The sequence below is a fragment of the Eleginops maclovinus genome, chromosome 7 (assembly GCF_036324505.1).
Source record: "Eleginops maclovinus isolate JMC-PN-2008 ecotype Puerto Natales chromosome 7, JC_Emac_rtc_rv5, whole genome shotgun sequence".
Lineage (NCBI taxonomy): Eukaryota > Metazoa > Chordata > Actinopteri > Perciformes > Eleginopidae > Eleginops > Eleginops maclovinus.
In genome coordinates this window covers 422,901-440,083 of record NC_086355.1, presented here as the reverse complement: position 1 = coordinate 440,083, position 17,183 = coordinate 422,901, and the positions used below count along the sequence as shown (strand labels likewise).

The 17,183-nt window shown below is 46.0% G+C and overlaps 1 protein-coding gene across 1 annotated transcript in view; it reads right to left on the bottom strand.

The window, feature by feature from the left end:
* LOC134867356 (kinesin heavy chain-like) overlaps positions 1-17,183 on the bottom strand; it is a 19,468-nt gene continuing 2,285 nt past the window's right edge. The window contains exons 3-26 of the mRNA XM_063887872.1: positions 16,101-16,174; positions 14,613-14,717; positions 14,065-14,113; positions 13,935-13,990; positions 12,885-12,972; positions 12,658-12,782; positions 12,329-12,433; positions 12,072-12,220; positions 8,823-8,971; positions 8,539-8,708; positions 7,913-7,981; positions 7,601-7,807; positions 7,131-7,277; positions 6,872-7,060; positions 6,643-6,760; positions 6,298-6,374; positions 5,276-5,385; positions 5,069-5,170; positions 4,894-4,954; positions 4,751-4,822; positions 3,986-4,090; positions 3,461-3,677; positions 2,677-2,818; positions 1-2,412 (exon numbers count right to left, since the gene is read on the bottom strand). Coding sequence (XP_063743942.1) covers positions 2,682-2,818; positions 3,461-3,677; positions 3,986-4,090; positions 4,751-4,822; positions 4,894-4,954; positions 5,069-5,170; positions 5,276-5,385; positions 6,298-6,374; positions 6,643-6,760; positions 6,872-7,060; positions 7,131-7,277; positions 7,601-7,807; positions 7,913-7,981; positions 8,539-8,708; positions 8,823-8,971; positions 12,072-12,220; positions 12,329-12,433; positions 12,658-12,782; positions 12,885-12,972; positions 13,935-13,990; positions 14,065-14,113; positions 14,613-14,717; positions 16,101-16,174 — 2,681 coding nt within the window. The 3' untranslated portion in view covers positions 1-2,412; positions 2,677-2,681. The remainder of the gene's footprint in view (positions 2,413-2,676; positions 2,819-3,460; positions 3,678-3,985; positions 4,091-4,750; positions 4,823-4,893; positions 4,955-5,068; positions 5,171-5,275; positions 5,386-6,297; positions 6,375-6,642; positions 6,761-6,871; positions 7,061-7,130; positions 7,278-7,600; positions 7,808-7,912; positions 7,982-8,538; positions 8,709-8,822; positions 8,972-12,071; positions 12,221-12,328; positions 12,434-12,657; positions 12,783-12,884; positions 12,973-13,934; positions 13,991-14,064; positions 14,114-14,612; positions 14,718-16,100; positions 16,175-17,183) is intronic.

Here is a 17,183-nt window from a genome sequence, read left to right as displayed (position 1 = left end):
TTGTGAAGGTAACATGTTTTATTTCAGAACAATTACAGATCACCGTCTTTCCTTATGAACATTAAAGGTCTTCGTTTAGTTTGGTCCTTTATTATTAAATCATAATTCCGGATGCATAACTGTAAAATAAAAGCACGTCACAACTGAAATCACTGTACTGCACTCTGATCACACATTGAGTTCACAGATGGAGGAAACACGGTTTACACTTCAGAAACAAGACGGATAAAAACACTGAGCTCATGAACACTGTCTCCATAAAGTACAAAACAATTCATAACTTAAATCTTTAAAAAGTATCAGTAAGAGATAGAAATAAAACATTCAGTCCAGGAATAATAAAGATATCACACGTTAGGAATAATAAAAATACAGTTGAATAAAATCATGAGGTAGAATCACTCAAAGAATATGAACATGTTTTATATTCAACTGATTAAATATCAAATATTCGATTATAAACATGGCTCAGTAAAAGGGCCACTCTAAAAGTCAAAGCAATATATAAATGTTGGTTTGATTGTCATTTTATTCCAAATATGACCTTTTATTGTTAAATACCAACTAATATTATTCTGTTTTATTATTCCTAACTGTTCGTGTTTATTTCCCCGGTGGTTTATCTTTTATAAGACATGTCACTCAAACTGTTAAATAAGTCAAATAACAGACATTGACACACGCAGCTGATTCCCTTTTAAATCACATAATATATTCCATAAACTCACAGACTGTACGGTCTGTAGAAACATCATTTAAAACCTGCAGCACCTTCACCTGTTTCTAGTGAAAGTGAGAGGTCAAAGTTAACTTCACTCAGAAATATATTCAAATGCAGACGTTAATTGTGCCCTTTAAATTCCACTGTGCTTTATGTCTGGCCTACACTCATCACTTTCCTGATCCAGGATTTACAAACTTTATGCACTTTTTGATTCTGGATAAATACGAGTAGAGGAACAGAATACGACCTCCTGAAGAGAGACAGGTATTTAACTCTCATCAGCAAACTCCTTTTAATCTCAAGAAAGACATCAAACACAATATTTAGATTGTATCTCAATATAAACTGAATTATCCACAGACAGACAGACAGACAGACAGACAGACAGACAGACAGACAGACAGACAGACAGACAGACAGACAGACAGAGACAGACAGACAGACAGACAGACAGACAGACAGACAGACAGACAGACAGACAGGACATTAGCACTTGTTGGCTGTTAAGGTGGAATGGCAGTTAAGAAGAAGAGAAGGAACCCTTACTGGTCCCATAGAGGGGAAATGGACATCTATGTAGCTGTTAAAGTGGATCAGCTGTTAAAGTGGATCAGCTGTTAAAGTGGATCAGCTGTTGAAGTGGATCAGCTGTTAAGGTGGATCAGCTGTTAAAGTGGATCAGCTGTTAAGGTGGAATGGCAGTTAAGGTGGATCAGCTGTTAAGGTGGAATGGCTGTTAAGGTGGATCAGCTGTTAAAGTGGATCAGCTATTAAGGTGGATCAGCTGTTAAGGGGATTAACTGTTAAAGTGGATTAACTGTTAAGGTGGATCAGCTGTTAAAGTGGATCAGCTATTAAGGTGGATCAGCTGTTAAAGTGGATCAGCTGTTAAGGTGGATCAGCTATTAAGGTGGATCAGCTGTTAAGGGGATTAACTGTTAAAGTGGATCAGCTGTTAAGGTGGATCAGCTGTTAAGGTGGAATGGCAGTTAAGGTGGATCAGCTGTTAAGGTGGAATGGCTGTTAAGGTGGATCAACTGTTAAGGGGATTAGCTGTTAAGGGGTTTAGCTGTTAAAGTGGATCAGCTGTTAAGGGGATTAGCTGTTAAAGTGGATTAACTGTTAAAGTGGATCAGCTGTTAAGGGAATTAGCTGTTAAGGGGATTAGCTGTTAAGGTGGATCAGCTGTTAAGGGGAATGGCAGTTAAGGTGGACCAGCTGTTAAAGTGGAATGGCAGTTAAGGTGGACCAGCTGTTAAAGTGGAATGGCAGTTAAGGTGGATCAGCTGTTAAGGTGGAATGGCAGTTAAGGTGGATCAGCTGTTAAGGTGGAATGGCAGTTAAGGTGGATCAGCTGTTAAGGTGGATCAGCTGTTAAGGTGGATCAGCTGTTAAGGGGATTAGCTGTTAAGGTGATTAGCTGTTAAAGTGGTCAGCTGTTAAGGGGATTAGCTGTTAAGGTGGATCAACTGTTAAGGGGATTAGCTGTTAAAGTGGATTAACTGTTAAAGTGGATCAGCTGTTAAGGGGATTAGCTGTTAAGGTGGTCAGCTGTTAAAGGGATTAGCTGTTAAGGGGATTAGCTGTTAAGGTGGTCAGCTGTTAAGGTGGTCCGTTGTGTAAACACAGATCTGGTTCCAGTAAAGGCAGAGTGGTGAGAGTGATCCTCAGGAAAGGTAAAGAGGTGTCTGTGGAGAGAGGAGGGGACAAACCTTTATTTGAAAACACTGATGTTAACAGAATTGCAGATGAGAGCTTGAACGCCTAACGTTAGCTAGCTGTCCTGCAGGTCCACAGCTGTTCTAATAAAGCCTGATCACAGAAACGGCATTAACGCTCCACAGTGGAGTTAAAATAATCTGCGTTAGCGGCATTAATATTAGAGCTACAGTTTGTCTCAGTTTCCTGAGAGTCCTGTTTCTGGTCCTGTTTCTGGTCCTGTTCGGACTCACCTGTTCTACTTGCTGTGATGGGGTTGCTGCTGTCGGGGGGGCTGATGGCGTGGACTGGACGCCCCCCCTCCTCGGATGGTGGGTCTGATGGAGGGAGAGGAGGCGGGATGATGGTAGTGATGGCCTGCTCTGATTGGCTTAGCTGCAGGGAGACAGCAGAGTGAGTGTTTCAAATATTACAACATCTTCCAAAATCAAACTCAAAAACTCTCAAAATATTCTGTCTTTTTTTTCTTTTTCCAACATTAAAAATATTCAAAATGATCAAAATATAATATAATAATAAAACATCTAAAAATCCAATCATTTTATTTTACATTTTGGAAAATGTTTTTCTGTTAATATTCAGGGTTTTATATCTGTATTCTAAAGTCATATTTCTAAAATATATACCCTCAAACATTTCAATATGAAACGTTTCTTCTCCTCAAAATGTTCAGTGATGTTCCTAATTCTTTTTTCAAAACACAATATAATTATTTTTCAAGATATTCCAACATTTTCCAAATTCTCTAAATATTCTGTCATTTTTTTGGAGGAATTAACTCTGGATTCAGCTTTTGGTGCATTTTACAACTTTTCTAGCCCAGTGGATAAAATAAGAGCTAAACAAGTGTTCATGCTGGGTAGATCAGATGTCCCTTCCTCATGAGGGAAAGTCCTGCCATAATGACGTCATGGAAGCTGTAGCTCTACCGTGTGGCCACTAGGGGCACTTCCTCTTCCTGGGGGTTTGGTGCAGTCTGTCCTGAAGCTGGACTCTCAGGACGCTCGGTCTGCTCACCTATCTGAGCGGACTGTCCTCTCCTGGAGACGTTCTTGGAGAGGACAGCCTCTTTGATCCGATCCACTTCCTGTTGGTAGCGTTTACGGTCCCTCATGGCGGCCCCTTTGGCCTCCCTGAGGGCCGCCTCCAGAGCTTTCACCCGCTCCGCTGTGGCCCGGAGACGCTTCTCCAGCTTCGGCAGCTCACAGCGGAGATCAGCGTTATCTCGAACCAGCTGACAGACACAGAGGGGGGGTTACTGAGAGACCTTTCTATTGGGGCTGTCTATCACCCCACCTCACAATCAACACAGTATTGGTTTATTTTAGTTTATGGTGTAAATATTAAGTTAAATAAAACAGGTTTATCTTCACTCTTATATTTCTGACTTCCTTCACCACGTATTCTCCTGAGGTGTTTACGTTTGCTCCATCAACACCTCAGCAAATTCCTGTTTGAGCAAACGTGGTCGAAAATGTAGGATTTGCATCCCCGGGAAAGGGCACCATAGACATAGTACCTGGTCCAGCAGGTGTGGTGTACCTGTTTGTGGACCCTGCTGAGCTGCTCCAGGTTGTTCTCTAAGAAGATGATCCTCTGCCTCTGTGCCAGGCTGCCTCCGGCCTCGTCGCTGTCGCTCTCTGAGCTCTGGGAGAATAAAGTCAGGTTATAATTCCACCACCCTCCCACTACCATCCCACCACCCTCCCACTACCATCCCACTACCATCCCACTACCATCCCACTGGGACCACAGGGAGAAACCCTGGGCTACATAATGGTTTTCATTCATAGGATAAAGGATTCCTGTCTCTGAGGGGTTCCACCTCACAGTGTGTTCTATAGTGTTAATGCATGTGAATGGTCTGCAAAGGATAAAATCCCCCCCGGTTTAAACGCCTCCATTGGACTCCTTTGTTCAATTGAGGAACATAGTGACATCACTACAGAGTACTCGCCCCTCATCATTTTCTCATTCGACTTATTTCTTTGAATTAGACTCTTTTCTTAGAGCTGGGCTTTTTTTTACAAAATGTAGCTTTTTTCTTGTAACTTGAATTATACGTCACAGCTCCACAATTTCTTAACTTCTTTTCAGAATTTCATTTTAAAAAAAAGATGTACTTCTTTCTCAGAATTCTGACTGAGCTCTGGTTTCAGACCTTTCTGACCATTAAAGCATGGGAACATGTCACAGTAGAGACACTAAACCCTGACAGACAGAATAGGGCCTCTCTAAAGTGTGGTTTTAATAAGTGGTCGGTAGATGGATTAGGGTTAGTTTTCTTCAAGGGATTCTGATTCTTACGCTCCTGACTCGATCACAGAGGTCCTGGATGAAGACTTTCCGAAGGTTGTTCAGTGTCTGCAGCTCTCTGGCCTGTTGGATGAAACACAACTGAAGCCATGTCTAATAAAGATACATCTAATGAAGATCTATGATCCACGCACCACCGTGTCCTCCAGACCCTTCAGGTCCTCCTTGGCTTGTTCTCTCTTTTCGTTCAGGAACCTGGAAGTTCACAACACAAGCCCCTCCTGATGTTACTATATCACATACATTACACTCTCATGTTGTAGTTATATAACAGATGGGTGTGTAGTGTTGCACGGCTGTGATCCTCACATGAGTTTCTGTAGTTTCTGCTCCTTGTTCTGGTCCTCAGCCTTCAGCTTGTCGCAATCAGACTGCAGCTTCCTGACCTCCAGCTGCAGAGCCTGGTTCACACTGCAACACATTAACCCGCCAGCTCACAGTCACAGTCTGCTCCCTGTGTGACATATTCTTTAATGTCTGTACTCTGAATATGTAAGATATATATTTAATATGTACTCTCTGAGGCGCTGCCCGTCCCTGTGTTTCAGCTCGATCTCATCTCGCAGGCGGCTCAGCTGTTTGTGATGAACCTCCCTGTGGTTCTCCATCTGCTCCTCCAGAGTCCTCTGCACAGCAACACAACTACCGTTACTATTCATTATCAGCCTCATTATCAGCCGTTACTATTCATTATCAGCCGTTATTATTCATTATCAGCCGTTATTATTCATTATCAGCCGTTACTATTCATTATCAGCCGTTACTATTCATTATCAGCCGTTATTATTCATTATCAGCCGTTACTATTCATTATCAGCCGTTATTATTCATTATCAGCCGTTATTATTCATTATCAGCCGTTATTATTCATTATCAGCCGTTATTATTCATTATCAGCCGTTATTATTCATTATCAGCCGTTATTATTCATTATCAGCCGTTATTATTCATTATCAGCCGTTACTATTCATTATCAGCCGTTATTATTCATTATCAGCCGTTATTATTCATTATCAGCCGTTACTATTCATTATCAGCCGTTATTATTCATTATCAGCCGTTATTATTCATTATCAGCCGTTACTATTCATTATCAGCCGTTATTATTCATTATCAGCCGTTATTATTCATTATCAGCCGTTATTATTCATTATCAGCCGTTATTATTCATTATCAGCCGTTACTATTCATTATCAGCCGTTACTATTCATTATCAGCCGTTACTATTCATTATCAGCCGTTATTAATCATTATCAGCCGTTATTATTCATTATCAGCCTCATTATCAGCCGTTATTATTCATTATCAGCCGTTACTATTCATTATCAGCCGTTATTATTCATTATCAGCCGTTATTATTCATTATCAGCCGTTATTATTCATTATCAGCCGTTATTAATCATTATCAGCCGTTATTATTCATTATCAGCCGTTATTATTCATTATCAGCCGTTATTAATCACAACAGGTTAACTAAACGCCTCTAACGTCACACAGAGACTGCTTCAGCCTCAGTCTGCAGTGAGCCCCAGCTGTACCTTCATCTCCTCAGCATCCTGCAGGCGGCTCATGTGCTCCTTCTCTTTATCCAGCCCCGTCACATGCTGCATCTGACCTGCACACACACACACACACACACACACACACACACACACACACACACACACACACACACACACACACACACACACACACACACACACACACACACACACACACACACACACACACACACACACACACACACACACACACACACACACACACACACACACACACACACACACACACACACTATTATACACGTCTGGTATTTTGAATGTGTTTGATGTTAACTGTCAGCCAATCAGAGAGCAGCGTTTTCTGACACCATGGCGACTGACCTTGAGCATGCAGTTTGGCCGCCTCCTCCATCAGAGCATCATGGCTCTCCTCCAGCTGCCTCTTGTTCTGCTCCAACCCCTGCAGAGCCTCAGTCAGGGAGGACACCTTCGCCTGGAGCTGCAGACCATCAGCATTAAACTCAAGGATTCATCTAACCAGGGACAGGTGAACCCCTGAGAGTCAGGATCTGCAGGTGTTCCCTGGATGACTGGATAAGTGTTGTGTTACCTGAGAGACGAGCAGCTGGCAGGCGCTCAGCTCCGTCTCGTTGGCCTCCATCCTGCTGCTGTTCTCCATCAGGCTGACCTCCAGCTGTCTGCTGCGACTCACCACAGACCGGACCTCCGACTTCATCTTACTGATGTAGAGCCGGGCGGTAGTGAACTCCTCCTCCATCACTCCGCTTGCCTCCGTCATCTGAGCGCAGACAGAGAGGTATCAGGGTTGGTTTCCCTGTTAGTGTTCAGCAGTCAGGGGAAAGTCTTACCGCTCTCAGGTCGGTGGTCCCGAGGAGGCTGCCAATGTCACTGAGGTCCCTGAGCATCAAACTGATGATCTCTGTGGATCTCTTTTTATGATGAGAACTGACTTCCTGCAGAGTGGAGAACTCCCTCTGGATTGTCTCCAGACTCGCCTGGAACCACAAAGAGACAAAGAGAGGAAGAGATCATTTCTACAAAATTCCTTCTTCATTCTAACACCCTACAGTCGTGCCACCCAGAGACCCTATCAGGCTCCCTGAGTCCTAACATCAAGTCCCTGAACATCTGCAGGTTCTCCCACCCTAACATCAAGTCCTGAAGTCCTACCAGCCTAAAGAAGTTCTGGTATCATCACAACCCTAAAGCCCTTCCATCCTACCCCCTAGTATCCTATCTTCATAAAGCCCTCCCTCCCTGTCCCCTCCCACACTTTGCTATGCTCCCTCCTGACCCGTGGGTCTTCATGAAGACTCACAGTTTTTTGTGCCAGCTCCAGGTTCAGCTGTGTGTTGCAGCTGTTCTTGGTCTCCACCTCCTGGCTCTTGTGGTCGTAGTTGACGGCGAGTTCCTCCAGCGCCTGCAGCACTTCCTTCACCTCCTCTTTCGCGGAGTCACTGTCCCTGTGCAGCCGTGACAACTCTTCCTGCGCTCGCTCGTACTCCTGACGGCTGGAAACCAGCAGCTGAGGGGGAGGGAGGGAGGGTGATGGGGCGATGATTGGACAGGGTTAGATGCACAGCAGGATGGAGGTGAGCCCAGCAGAGAGTGCTGCATTCAGGTGACTCACCTCTTCCTGGTCCATCAGCTGCTGTTTGAGTTCCTCCTCCGCCTGACTGTGATGGTTGATCTCATCGTCCTGAAACATCAGACAGCACAATGTCATCGAAGACCCCAAACATGAGGGACCAGGCTGGAGGTGCAGACCCCAAGCAAACAGGAGGGATCAGGCTGGAGGTGCAGATCCCGAAACACACAAACGGTTACACCCCTGATGTGCAATCACTGCCTGGGGAGACCCTTTATTCATCTGACAATTCACTAACAATCTGTAAACATTACCATCTCTGTAGTCCAGCTGCTGGTACAGGTAGGACTCACTCTGTAGTCCAGCTGCTGGTACAGGTAGGACTCACTCTGTAGTCCAGCTGCTGGTACAGGTAGGACTCACTCTGTAGTCCAGCTGCTGGTACAGGTAGGACTCACTCTGTAGTCCAGCTGCTGGTACAGGTAGGACTCACTCTGTAGTCCAGCTGCTGGTACAGGTAGGACTCACTCTGTAGTCCAGCTGCTGGTACAGGTAGGACTCACTCTGTAGTCCAGCTGCTGGTACAGGTAGGACTCACTCTGTAGTCCAGCTGCTGGTACAGGTAGGACTCACTCTGTAGTCCAGCTGCTGGTATAGGTAGGACTCACTCTGTAGTCCAACTGCTGGTACAGATCAGTGATGAGCGTCTCGTACTGCTTCTTCTCTCCGTCTGACAGCGGGGCAGGGGGCGGGACCAAGCTGTCAATCCCTGCTGTGGTCTCACTGCTGCTCTGCTTGTTCCTGCTGCTCAGCTGTTCCACCACAGGAACTGACTCACCTGAGGGATGAAACGCCTCAAACTTCAAGAGAACGTCCTGATGTTCCTCTGACAGCCCAGCAGATTATTAATGATAAATGAAAGATGAAGCTCTATAAATGTCCTGCTGTGTACCTTTCCTCCAGCGCTTCAGCTCGTTCTCCAGCTTCTGGATGACGACGTTCAGACTCCGGTTCTTCTCTTTCTCCTTCTCGTACTTCTTCTTCCACTCCTCCGCCGTCAGCTCCAGATTCACAGACACTGTGTTCTTTATGGTTTTTGCTCTGAGACACAAAGAGAACACTCAGAGCCCTGCGTGCTGCCGGACAGGAAACAGCAGATGGACTGACTGATGGACTGACTGATGGAGGGCTGACTGATGGACAGACTGATGGAGGGCTGACTGATGGACAGACTGATGGACTGACTGATGGACTAACTGATGGAGGGACTGACTGATGGACTGACTGATGGACTGACTGATGGACTGACTGATGGACTGAATGATGGACAGACTGATGGAGGGACTGACTGATGGACAGACTGATGGACTGACTGATGGACTAACTGATGGAGGGACTGACTGATGGACTGACTGATGGACGGAGTGATGGAGGGACTGATGGAGGGCTGACTGATGGAGGGACTGATGGACTGACTGATGGAGGGCTGACTGACGAACTGACTGATGGACTGACTGATGGACTGACTGATGAACTGACTGGTGGACTGACTGATGGACTGACTGATGGACTGACTGATGGAGGGACTGACTGATGGACTGACTGATGGACAGACTGATGGACTGACTGATGGAGGGACTGACTGATGAACTGACTGGTGGACTGACTGATGGAGGGACTGACTGATGGACTGACTGATGGACGGACTGATGGACTGACTGATGGAGGGACTGACTGACGAACTGACTGATGGACTGACTGATGGACTGACTGATGGAGCTGACTGATGGACAGACTGATGGACTGACTGATGGAGGGACTGACTGATGAACTGACTGGTGGGACTGACTGATGGAGGGACTGACTGATGGACTGACTGATGGACGGACTGATGGAGGGACTGACTGATGGAGGGACTGACTGATGGAGGGACTGACTGATGGACTGACTGATGGACGGACTGATGGAGGGACTGACTGATGGAGGGACTGACTGATGGGACTGACTGATGGACGGACTGACTGAGGACTGACCTGATGGACTGACTGATGACGGACTGATGGACGGACTGATGGATGGACTGACTGATGAGGGACTGACTGATGGAGGGACTGACTGATGGACTGACTGATGGACGGACTGATGGAGGGACTGACTGATAGACTGACTGATGGACTGACTGATGGAGGGACTGACTGATGGAGGGACTGACTGATGGAGGGACTGACTGATGGACTGACTGATGGACGGACTGATGGAGGGACTGACTGATAGACTGACCGATGGACTGACTGATGGACTGACTGATGGACTAACTGATGGATGGACTGATGGAGGGACTGATGGACTGACTGATGGAGGGACTGACTGATGGACGGACTGATGGACTGACTGATGGAGGGACTGACTGATGGAGGGACTGACTGATGGAGGGACTGACTGATGGACTGACTGATGGACGGACTGATGGAGGGACTGACTGATAGACTGACCGATGGACTGACTGATGGACTGACTGATGGACTAACTGATGGATGGACTGATGGAGGGACTGATGGACTGACTGATGGAGGGACTGACTGATGGACGGACTGATGGACTGACTGATGGAGGGACTGACTGATGGAGGGACTGACTGATGGAGGGACTGACTGATGGACTGACTGATGGACTGACTGATGGAGGGACTGACTGATGGAGGGACTGACTGATGGAGGGACTGACTGATGGACTGACTGATGGACGGACTGATGGAGGGACTGACTGATAGACTGACCGATGGACTGACTGATGGACTGACTGATGGACTAACTGATGGATGGACTGATGGAGGGACTGATGGACTGACTGATGGAGGGACTGACTGATGGACGGACTGACTGATAGACTGACCGATGGACTGACTGATGGACTGACTGATGGACTGACTGATGGATGGACTGATGGAGGGACTGATGGACTGACTGATGGAGGGACTGACTGATGGACGGACTGATGGAGGGACTGATGGACTAACTGATGGATGGACTGATGGAGGGACTGATGGACTGACTGATGGAGGGACTGATGGACTGACTGATGGAGGGACTGATGGACTGACTGATGGAGGGACTGATTGATGGGCGGACTGATGGACTGACTGATGGACTAACTGATGGACTGACTGATGGAGGGACTGATGGACTGACTGATGGAGGGACTGACTGATGGACGGACTGATGGAGGGACTGATGGACTGACTGATGGAGGGACTAACTGATGGATGGACTGATGGACTAACTGATGGACTGACTGATGGAGGGACTGATGGACTGACTGATGGAGGGACTGACTGATGGACGGACTGATGGAGGGACTGATGGACTGACTGATGGAGGGACTGACTGATGGACGGACTGATGGACTAACTGATGGAGGGACTGACTGATGGAGGGACTGACTGATGGAGGGACTGACTGATGGACGGACTGATGGAGGGACTGACTGATGGACTGACTGATGGACTAACTGATGGAGGGACTGACTGATGGACGGACTGATGGACTAACTGATGGAGGGACTGACTGATGGACTGACTGATGGAGGGACTGACTGATGGACTAACTGATGGAGGGATTGACTGATGGACGGACTGATGGAGGGACTGACTGATGGACGGACTGATGGAGGGACTGACTGATGGACTGACTGATGGAGGGACTGACTGATGGACGGGCTGACTGATGGACTAACTGATGGAGGGACTGACTGATGGATGGACTGATGGAGGGACTGACTGATGGACTGACTGATGGATGGACTGACTGATGGAGGGACTGACTGATGGACGGACTGATGGAGAGACTGATGGAGGGACTGATGGACTGACTGATGGACTGACTGATGGACGGACTGATGGACTGACTGATGGACTGACTGATGGACGGACTGATGGAGGGACTGATGGACGGACTGATGGAGGGACTGAAGGACTGACTGATGGACTGACTGATGGAGGGACTGATGGACTGACTGATGGAGGGACTGATGGAGGGACTGATGGACTGACTGATGGAGGGACTGATGAAGTACTTCATCCTGCAGCAGTACTTCATCCTACAGCAGTACTTCATCCTACAGCAGTACTTCATCCTGCAGCAGTACTTCATCCTGCAGCAGTACTTCATCCTGCAGCAGTACTCAGAGGGTCTGAGGAGCCTACCTCTGTCCGAACATGAGGGTTGACTTGGTCTCCGCCTCGTTGTACGCTGAAGGCGAGCAGCAGATGATGATGGTGGTCCGACAGTTTCCTCCTAGAGAGTCCTGCAGGATTCGTGTCATCTTACTGTCTCTGTACGGGACGTGGGTTTTCTACAAACACACAACAGTTAGTGGTGCAGGAGTGAGTCCTGAACCCTGACAGGAAATGTCTTAATCTTTAGATAAAGCTCAGTGGCCTGAGAGACAGCGTAGACTAACCGTTCCTTCGCTCAGAGCAGCGATCACATTCCCGAGAGCCGACAGGGACTTGTTGATGTTCTTGGCTTCGTCCAGCACGGCGCCTTCTGCCCCCGTTTTACTGACCTGAACAAAAACATCACCTGAGTTCCTTTCTAAGAACGTGTTATTGGTTTGATGCTTCTGGATGTTGTTTCTGAGCTCTCTTTGGAAGAGCCTTCTGAGCATTGGTAAATGGACTGTACGGATATAGCGTTTATCCATTCTTTACCGTTGGGACGACCACACTACCTGGCAGCCACAATCGCCCCAACACTCTGTGTTGAATGCTAAGCTAATGCTAGTGGTACCTTCTCGCTGCCTGCCAGGTCCACCAGGTAAAGCTTCCCTGACAGTTTCAGCTCCGTCTCCACGTTCTCCTGCTTGATGTTGATCTGGAAGATGCTGTGGCTGCGAGAGCTGTGCTCGTTCATGTCTGCAGACGACAAACACAACCGCGTCGTCAGGACCACAAGACACAAGAGTAATAATAAAAATAGTAATAACAGAAGTAGCAAAACCAGCGTTATGCACTGACTGGTGACGGCGACGTGTCGGTTGGCTTTCCCCTCGTCGATGACGTCCATCACTTCATTTGGACTGGAAACAAAACGCTCCGTGCAGCCCTGACAGGAAGTACACATCAACACAGTACTGACAGGAAGTACACATCAACACAGTACTGACAGGAAGTACACATCAACACAGTACTGACAGGAAGTACACATCAACACAGTACTGACAGGAAGTACACATCAACACAGTACTGACAGGAAGTACAAATCAACACAGTACCACAGTCTGAGTACCGCAGTATGAGTATTACAGTCTGAGTACTACAGTCTTAGTACCGCAGTATGAGTACTACAGTCTGAGTACTGCAGTCTGAGTACTACAGTCTGAGTACCATAGTATGAGTACTACAGTATGAGTACCACAGTATGAGTACTGCAGTCTGAGTACTACAGTCTGAGTACTACAGTCTGAGTACTGCAGTCTGAGTACTACAGTCTGAGTACCATAGTATGAGTACTACAGTCTGAGTACCACAGTCTGAGTACTGCAGTCTGAGTACTACAGTCTGAGTACTACAGTCTGAGTACTGCAGTCTGAGTACTACAGTCTGAGTACCATAGTATGAGTACTACAGTCTGAGTACTGCAGTCTGAGTACTGCAGTCTGAGTACTACAGTCTGAGTACTACAGTCTGAGTACCATAGTATGAGTACCACAGTATGAGTAACCACAGTATGAGTACTACAGTATGAGTACCACAGTATGAGTACCACAGTATGAGTACTACAGTCTGAGTACTGCAGTCTGAGTACTACAGTATGAGTACCACAGTATGAGTACCACAGTATGAGTACTACAGTATGAGTACTACAGTCTGAGTACCACAGTCTGAGTACCACAGTCTGAGTACCACAGTATGAGTACTACAGTCTGAGTACCACAGTATGAGTACTACAGTATGAGTACCACAGTATGAGTACCACAGTATGAGTACTACAGTATGAGTACTACAGTCTGAGTACCACAGTCTGAGTGCCACAGTACGAGTACTACAGTCTGACAGAGTACTCACCTTCACAAAGGGAACTCTGTTTTTGTCCTCGTGAACGGCCAGGTTTGTCTTGGACACTGAGACATGGAACACATCAGTCAGTGTTTAAATCTATATTAATATATTAAATATGATTCCCTGTTATCCTCACCATCCAGTAAGTCTCTGATTTTATCCAGATAGATTTCAAAATAAGAGACCTGTAGAAAGAACAGAGGTGGTTAATTGAGTAGAAATATATTAAATATAATATGTAGTAAATATGACCTAACTGTATATTTCCAGTGTACAGATTTTATATCCATAAAAGCCACTTCCTGTCCACACAGAAGCTCAAACTAAACTAACATCAACCCCAAGGCTGTGCATCTGATTAATACTATTGTTAATATAACATCCTGTATGTGTTTGATGCAGAGCAGCAGTAACATATGGAGAGCAGCGGGTCCCTGAACGCATCGCTGCTCCCTCTGCAGGACGCCTGCATACAAACCAAATCCTATACACAACTTTTATTGAATATTCAATGAGCTAAAAAACAATCATAACATCCTAGTGCCAGAATAATAATGATAATACTAACACAAAATAATACTAATACAAAAATTAATAATAATAATAGGTCATATTAATCCTCATCATCAGGAAGCAGGAGAAGTGCTGCAGCTCTTCCTGTGGGGGGGGGGGGGGGGGTGTCACCTTGATGTGGAACTCCAGGTTCTCGTCCATGGCGTAGATGTGGTCGAAGATATCTTGAGAGATCCGGGGGATGATCCCCATCAGACGGGGGCTGTGCAGACTCCCCTGAGGAGACACTCAGTATCATTACTCACACACACTCAGTATCATTACTCACACACTCAGTATCATTACTCACACACTCAGTATCATTACTCACACACTCAGTATCATTACTCACAAACACTCAGTATCATTACTCACACACACTCAGTATCATTACTCACACTCACTCAGTATCATTACTCACACTCAGTATCATTACTCACACACTCTCAGTATCATTACTCACACACACTCAGTATCATTACTCACACACACTCAGTATCATTACTCACACACTCAGTATCATTACTCACAAACACTCAGTATCATTACTCACACACACTCAGTATCATTACTCACACACACTCAGTATCATTACTCACACACACTCAGTATCATTACTCACACACTCAGTATCATTACTCACAAACACTCAGTATCATTACTCACACACACACACTCAGTATCATTACTCACACACACTCAGTATCATTACTCACACTCAGTATCATTACTCACAAACACTCAGAATCATTACTCACACACACTCAGTATCATTACTCACACTCAGTATCATTACTCACACACACTCAGTATCATTACTCACACACACTCAGTATCATTACTCACACACTCAGTATCATTACTCACAAACACTCAGTATCATTACTCACACACACACACTCAGTATCATTACTCACACACACTCAGTATCATTACTCACACTCAGTATCATTACTCACACACACTCAGTATCATTACTCACACACACTCAGTATCATTACTCACACACACTCAGTATCATTACTCACACTCAGAATCATTACTCACAAACACTCAGAATCATTACTCACACACACTCAGTATCATTACTCACACACACTCAGTATCATTACTCACACACACTCAGTATCATTACTCACAAACACTCAGTATCATTACTCACACACAAACACTCAGTATCATTACTCACAAACACTCAGTATCATTACTCACAAACACTCAGTATCATTACTCACACACACTCAGTATCATTACTCACACACACTCAGTATCATTACTCACACACACTCAGTATCATTACTCACACACACACACTCAGTATCATTACTCACACACACTCAGTATCATTACTCACAACACTCAGTATCATTACTCACACACTCAGTATCATTACTCACAAACACTCAGTATCATTACTCACAAACACTCAGTATCATTACTCACACACACTCAGTATCATTACTCACACACTCAGTATCATTACTCACACACACTCAGTATCATTACTCACACACTCAGTATCATTACTCACACACACTCAGTATCATTACTCACACACTCAGTATCAATAATGGGTTTCTACATGGTTCGTTCAGGGCTGGGGAGTAAAGAGAGGCTGACCTCCATGGTGTGAGTCTTTCCTGACGACGTCTGACCGTACGCAAAGATGGTCCCATTATATCCCCCCAACACGTCTGAAACACACACATTACACACATGTTACATACATGTAGTATAGAGCATACATCACACCAGTGGCGGCTCCTGAAAGAAATCTCAGGGGGGCAGTTTTCATTAAGAAACACCATATCTGTTGTTAGAAGATGAACTCAGACAGAGACCCCTCTTGTGTCCCTAGATGGCTCACAGAAATATGTCCCCTCTCACTACAGGAGGTAGAGGTGGAAAGCTGTGGAGGAAAGTTGCAGAGTCACGACCGCTAGCATACACTCCAGGAGCTCGTTTGGAACAGTCTTTGATGGGCCCTTGAACACTGTAGCATGTTTCAGATGCTCATCAAAAGCTTCATCTCACTGAGCCACGAAGTCGAGCAGTCCGAGAAAGATGCCAGGGTTGGTGGAGCCCTCAGTTTCATCTTTGCCTCAGTAAAAGCCAGCTCAAACACCCCGCAGAATTTCACACACTGGAACAGCCGGTTGAGGATGTGACGGTTCTGGCTCCCCTCGTCATTGTGCCGACGAACAGCTAGCCTGTATCCCTCACCCAGTGGAGGGGCAACGTTCCCCCTCCCAAAAGACGAACATCTCCAGCAGCTACCCGTGTGGATCTTCCACAGCTCATGTTTCTGTGTGTTCTCAGAGAGATGCTGCATATCTGTGACACTAGTCGACCTCCAAGCAGTCTGCCATGCCCCCTCCAGGGTGAAACTGTAGGCAGGGGTAGCAGAAGACTGCGTTGGCTACCTCACAGCCTGCTAGCCAGGTCTCTCTCTCCCCCCCTTTGTAGAAACGTGTTGAATGGTTAAATCTGGTCTTGGAGGTCCTGATTGTTTTAATGCCAATGTATCTGGATTTGCACTCCGACTAAAAGGAACTTCTCTCAAAGACACGATGGAGCTGCACTGAACACCAGCCCTCTTGAGATTAGTACGTGACTTGATCGGAGAAGCTGCCCGCTTTTTTTCTCAGTTACGCATGACGAAAGCGTGTAAGGGCAAACCCTCCAGGAACCCGGAGAGACTGA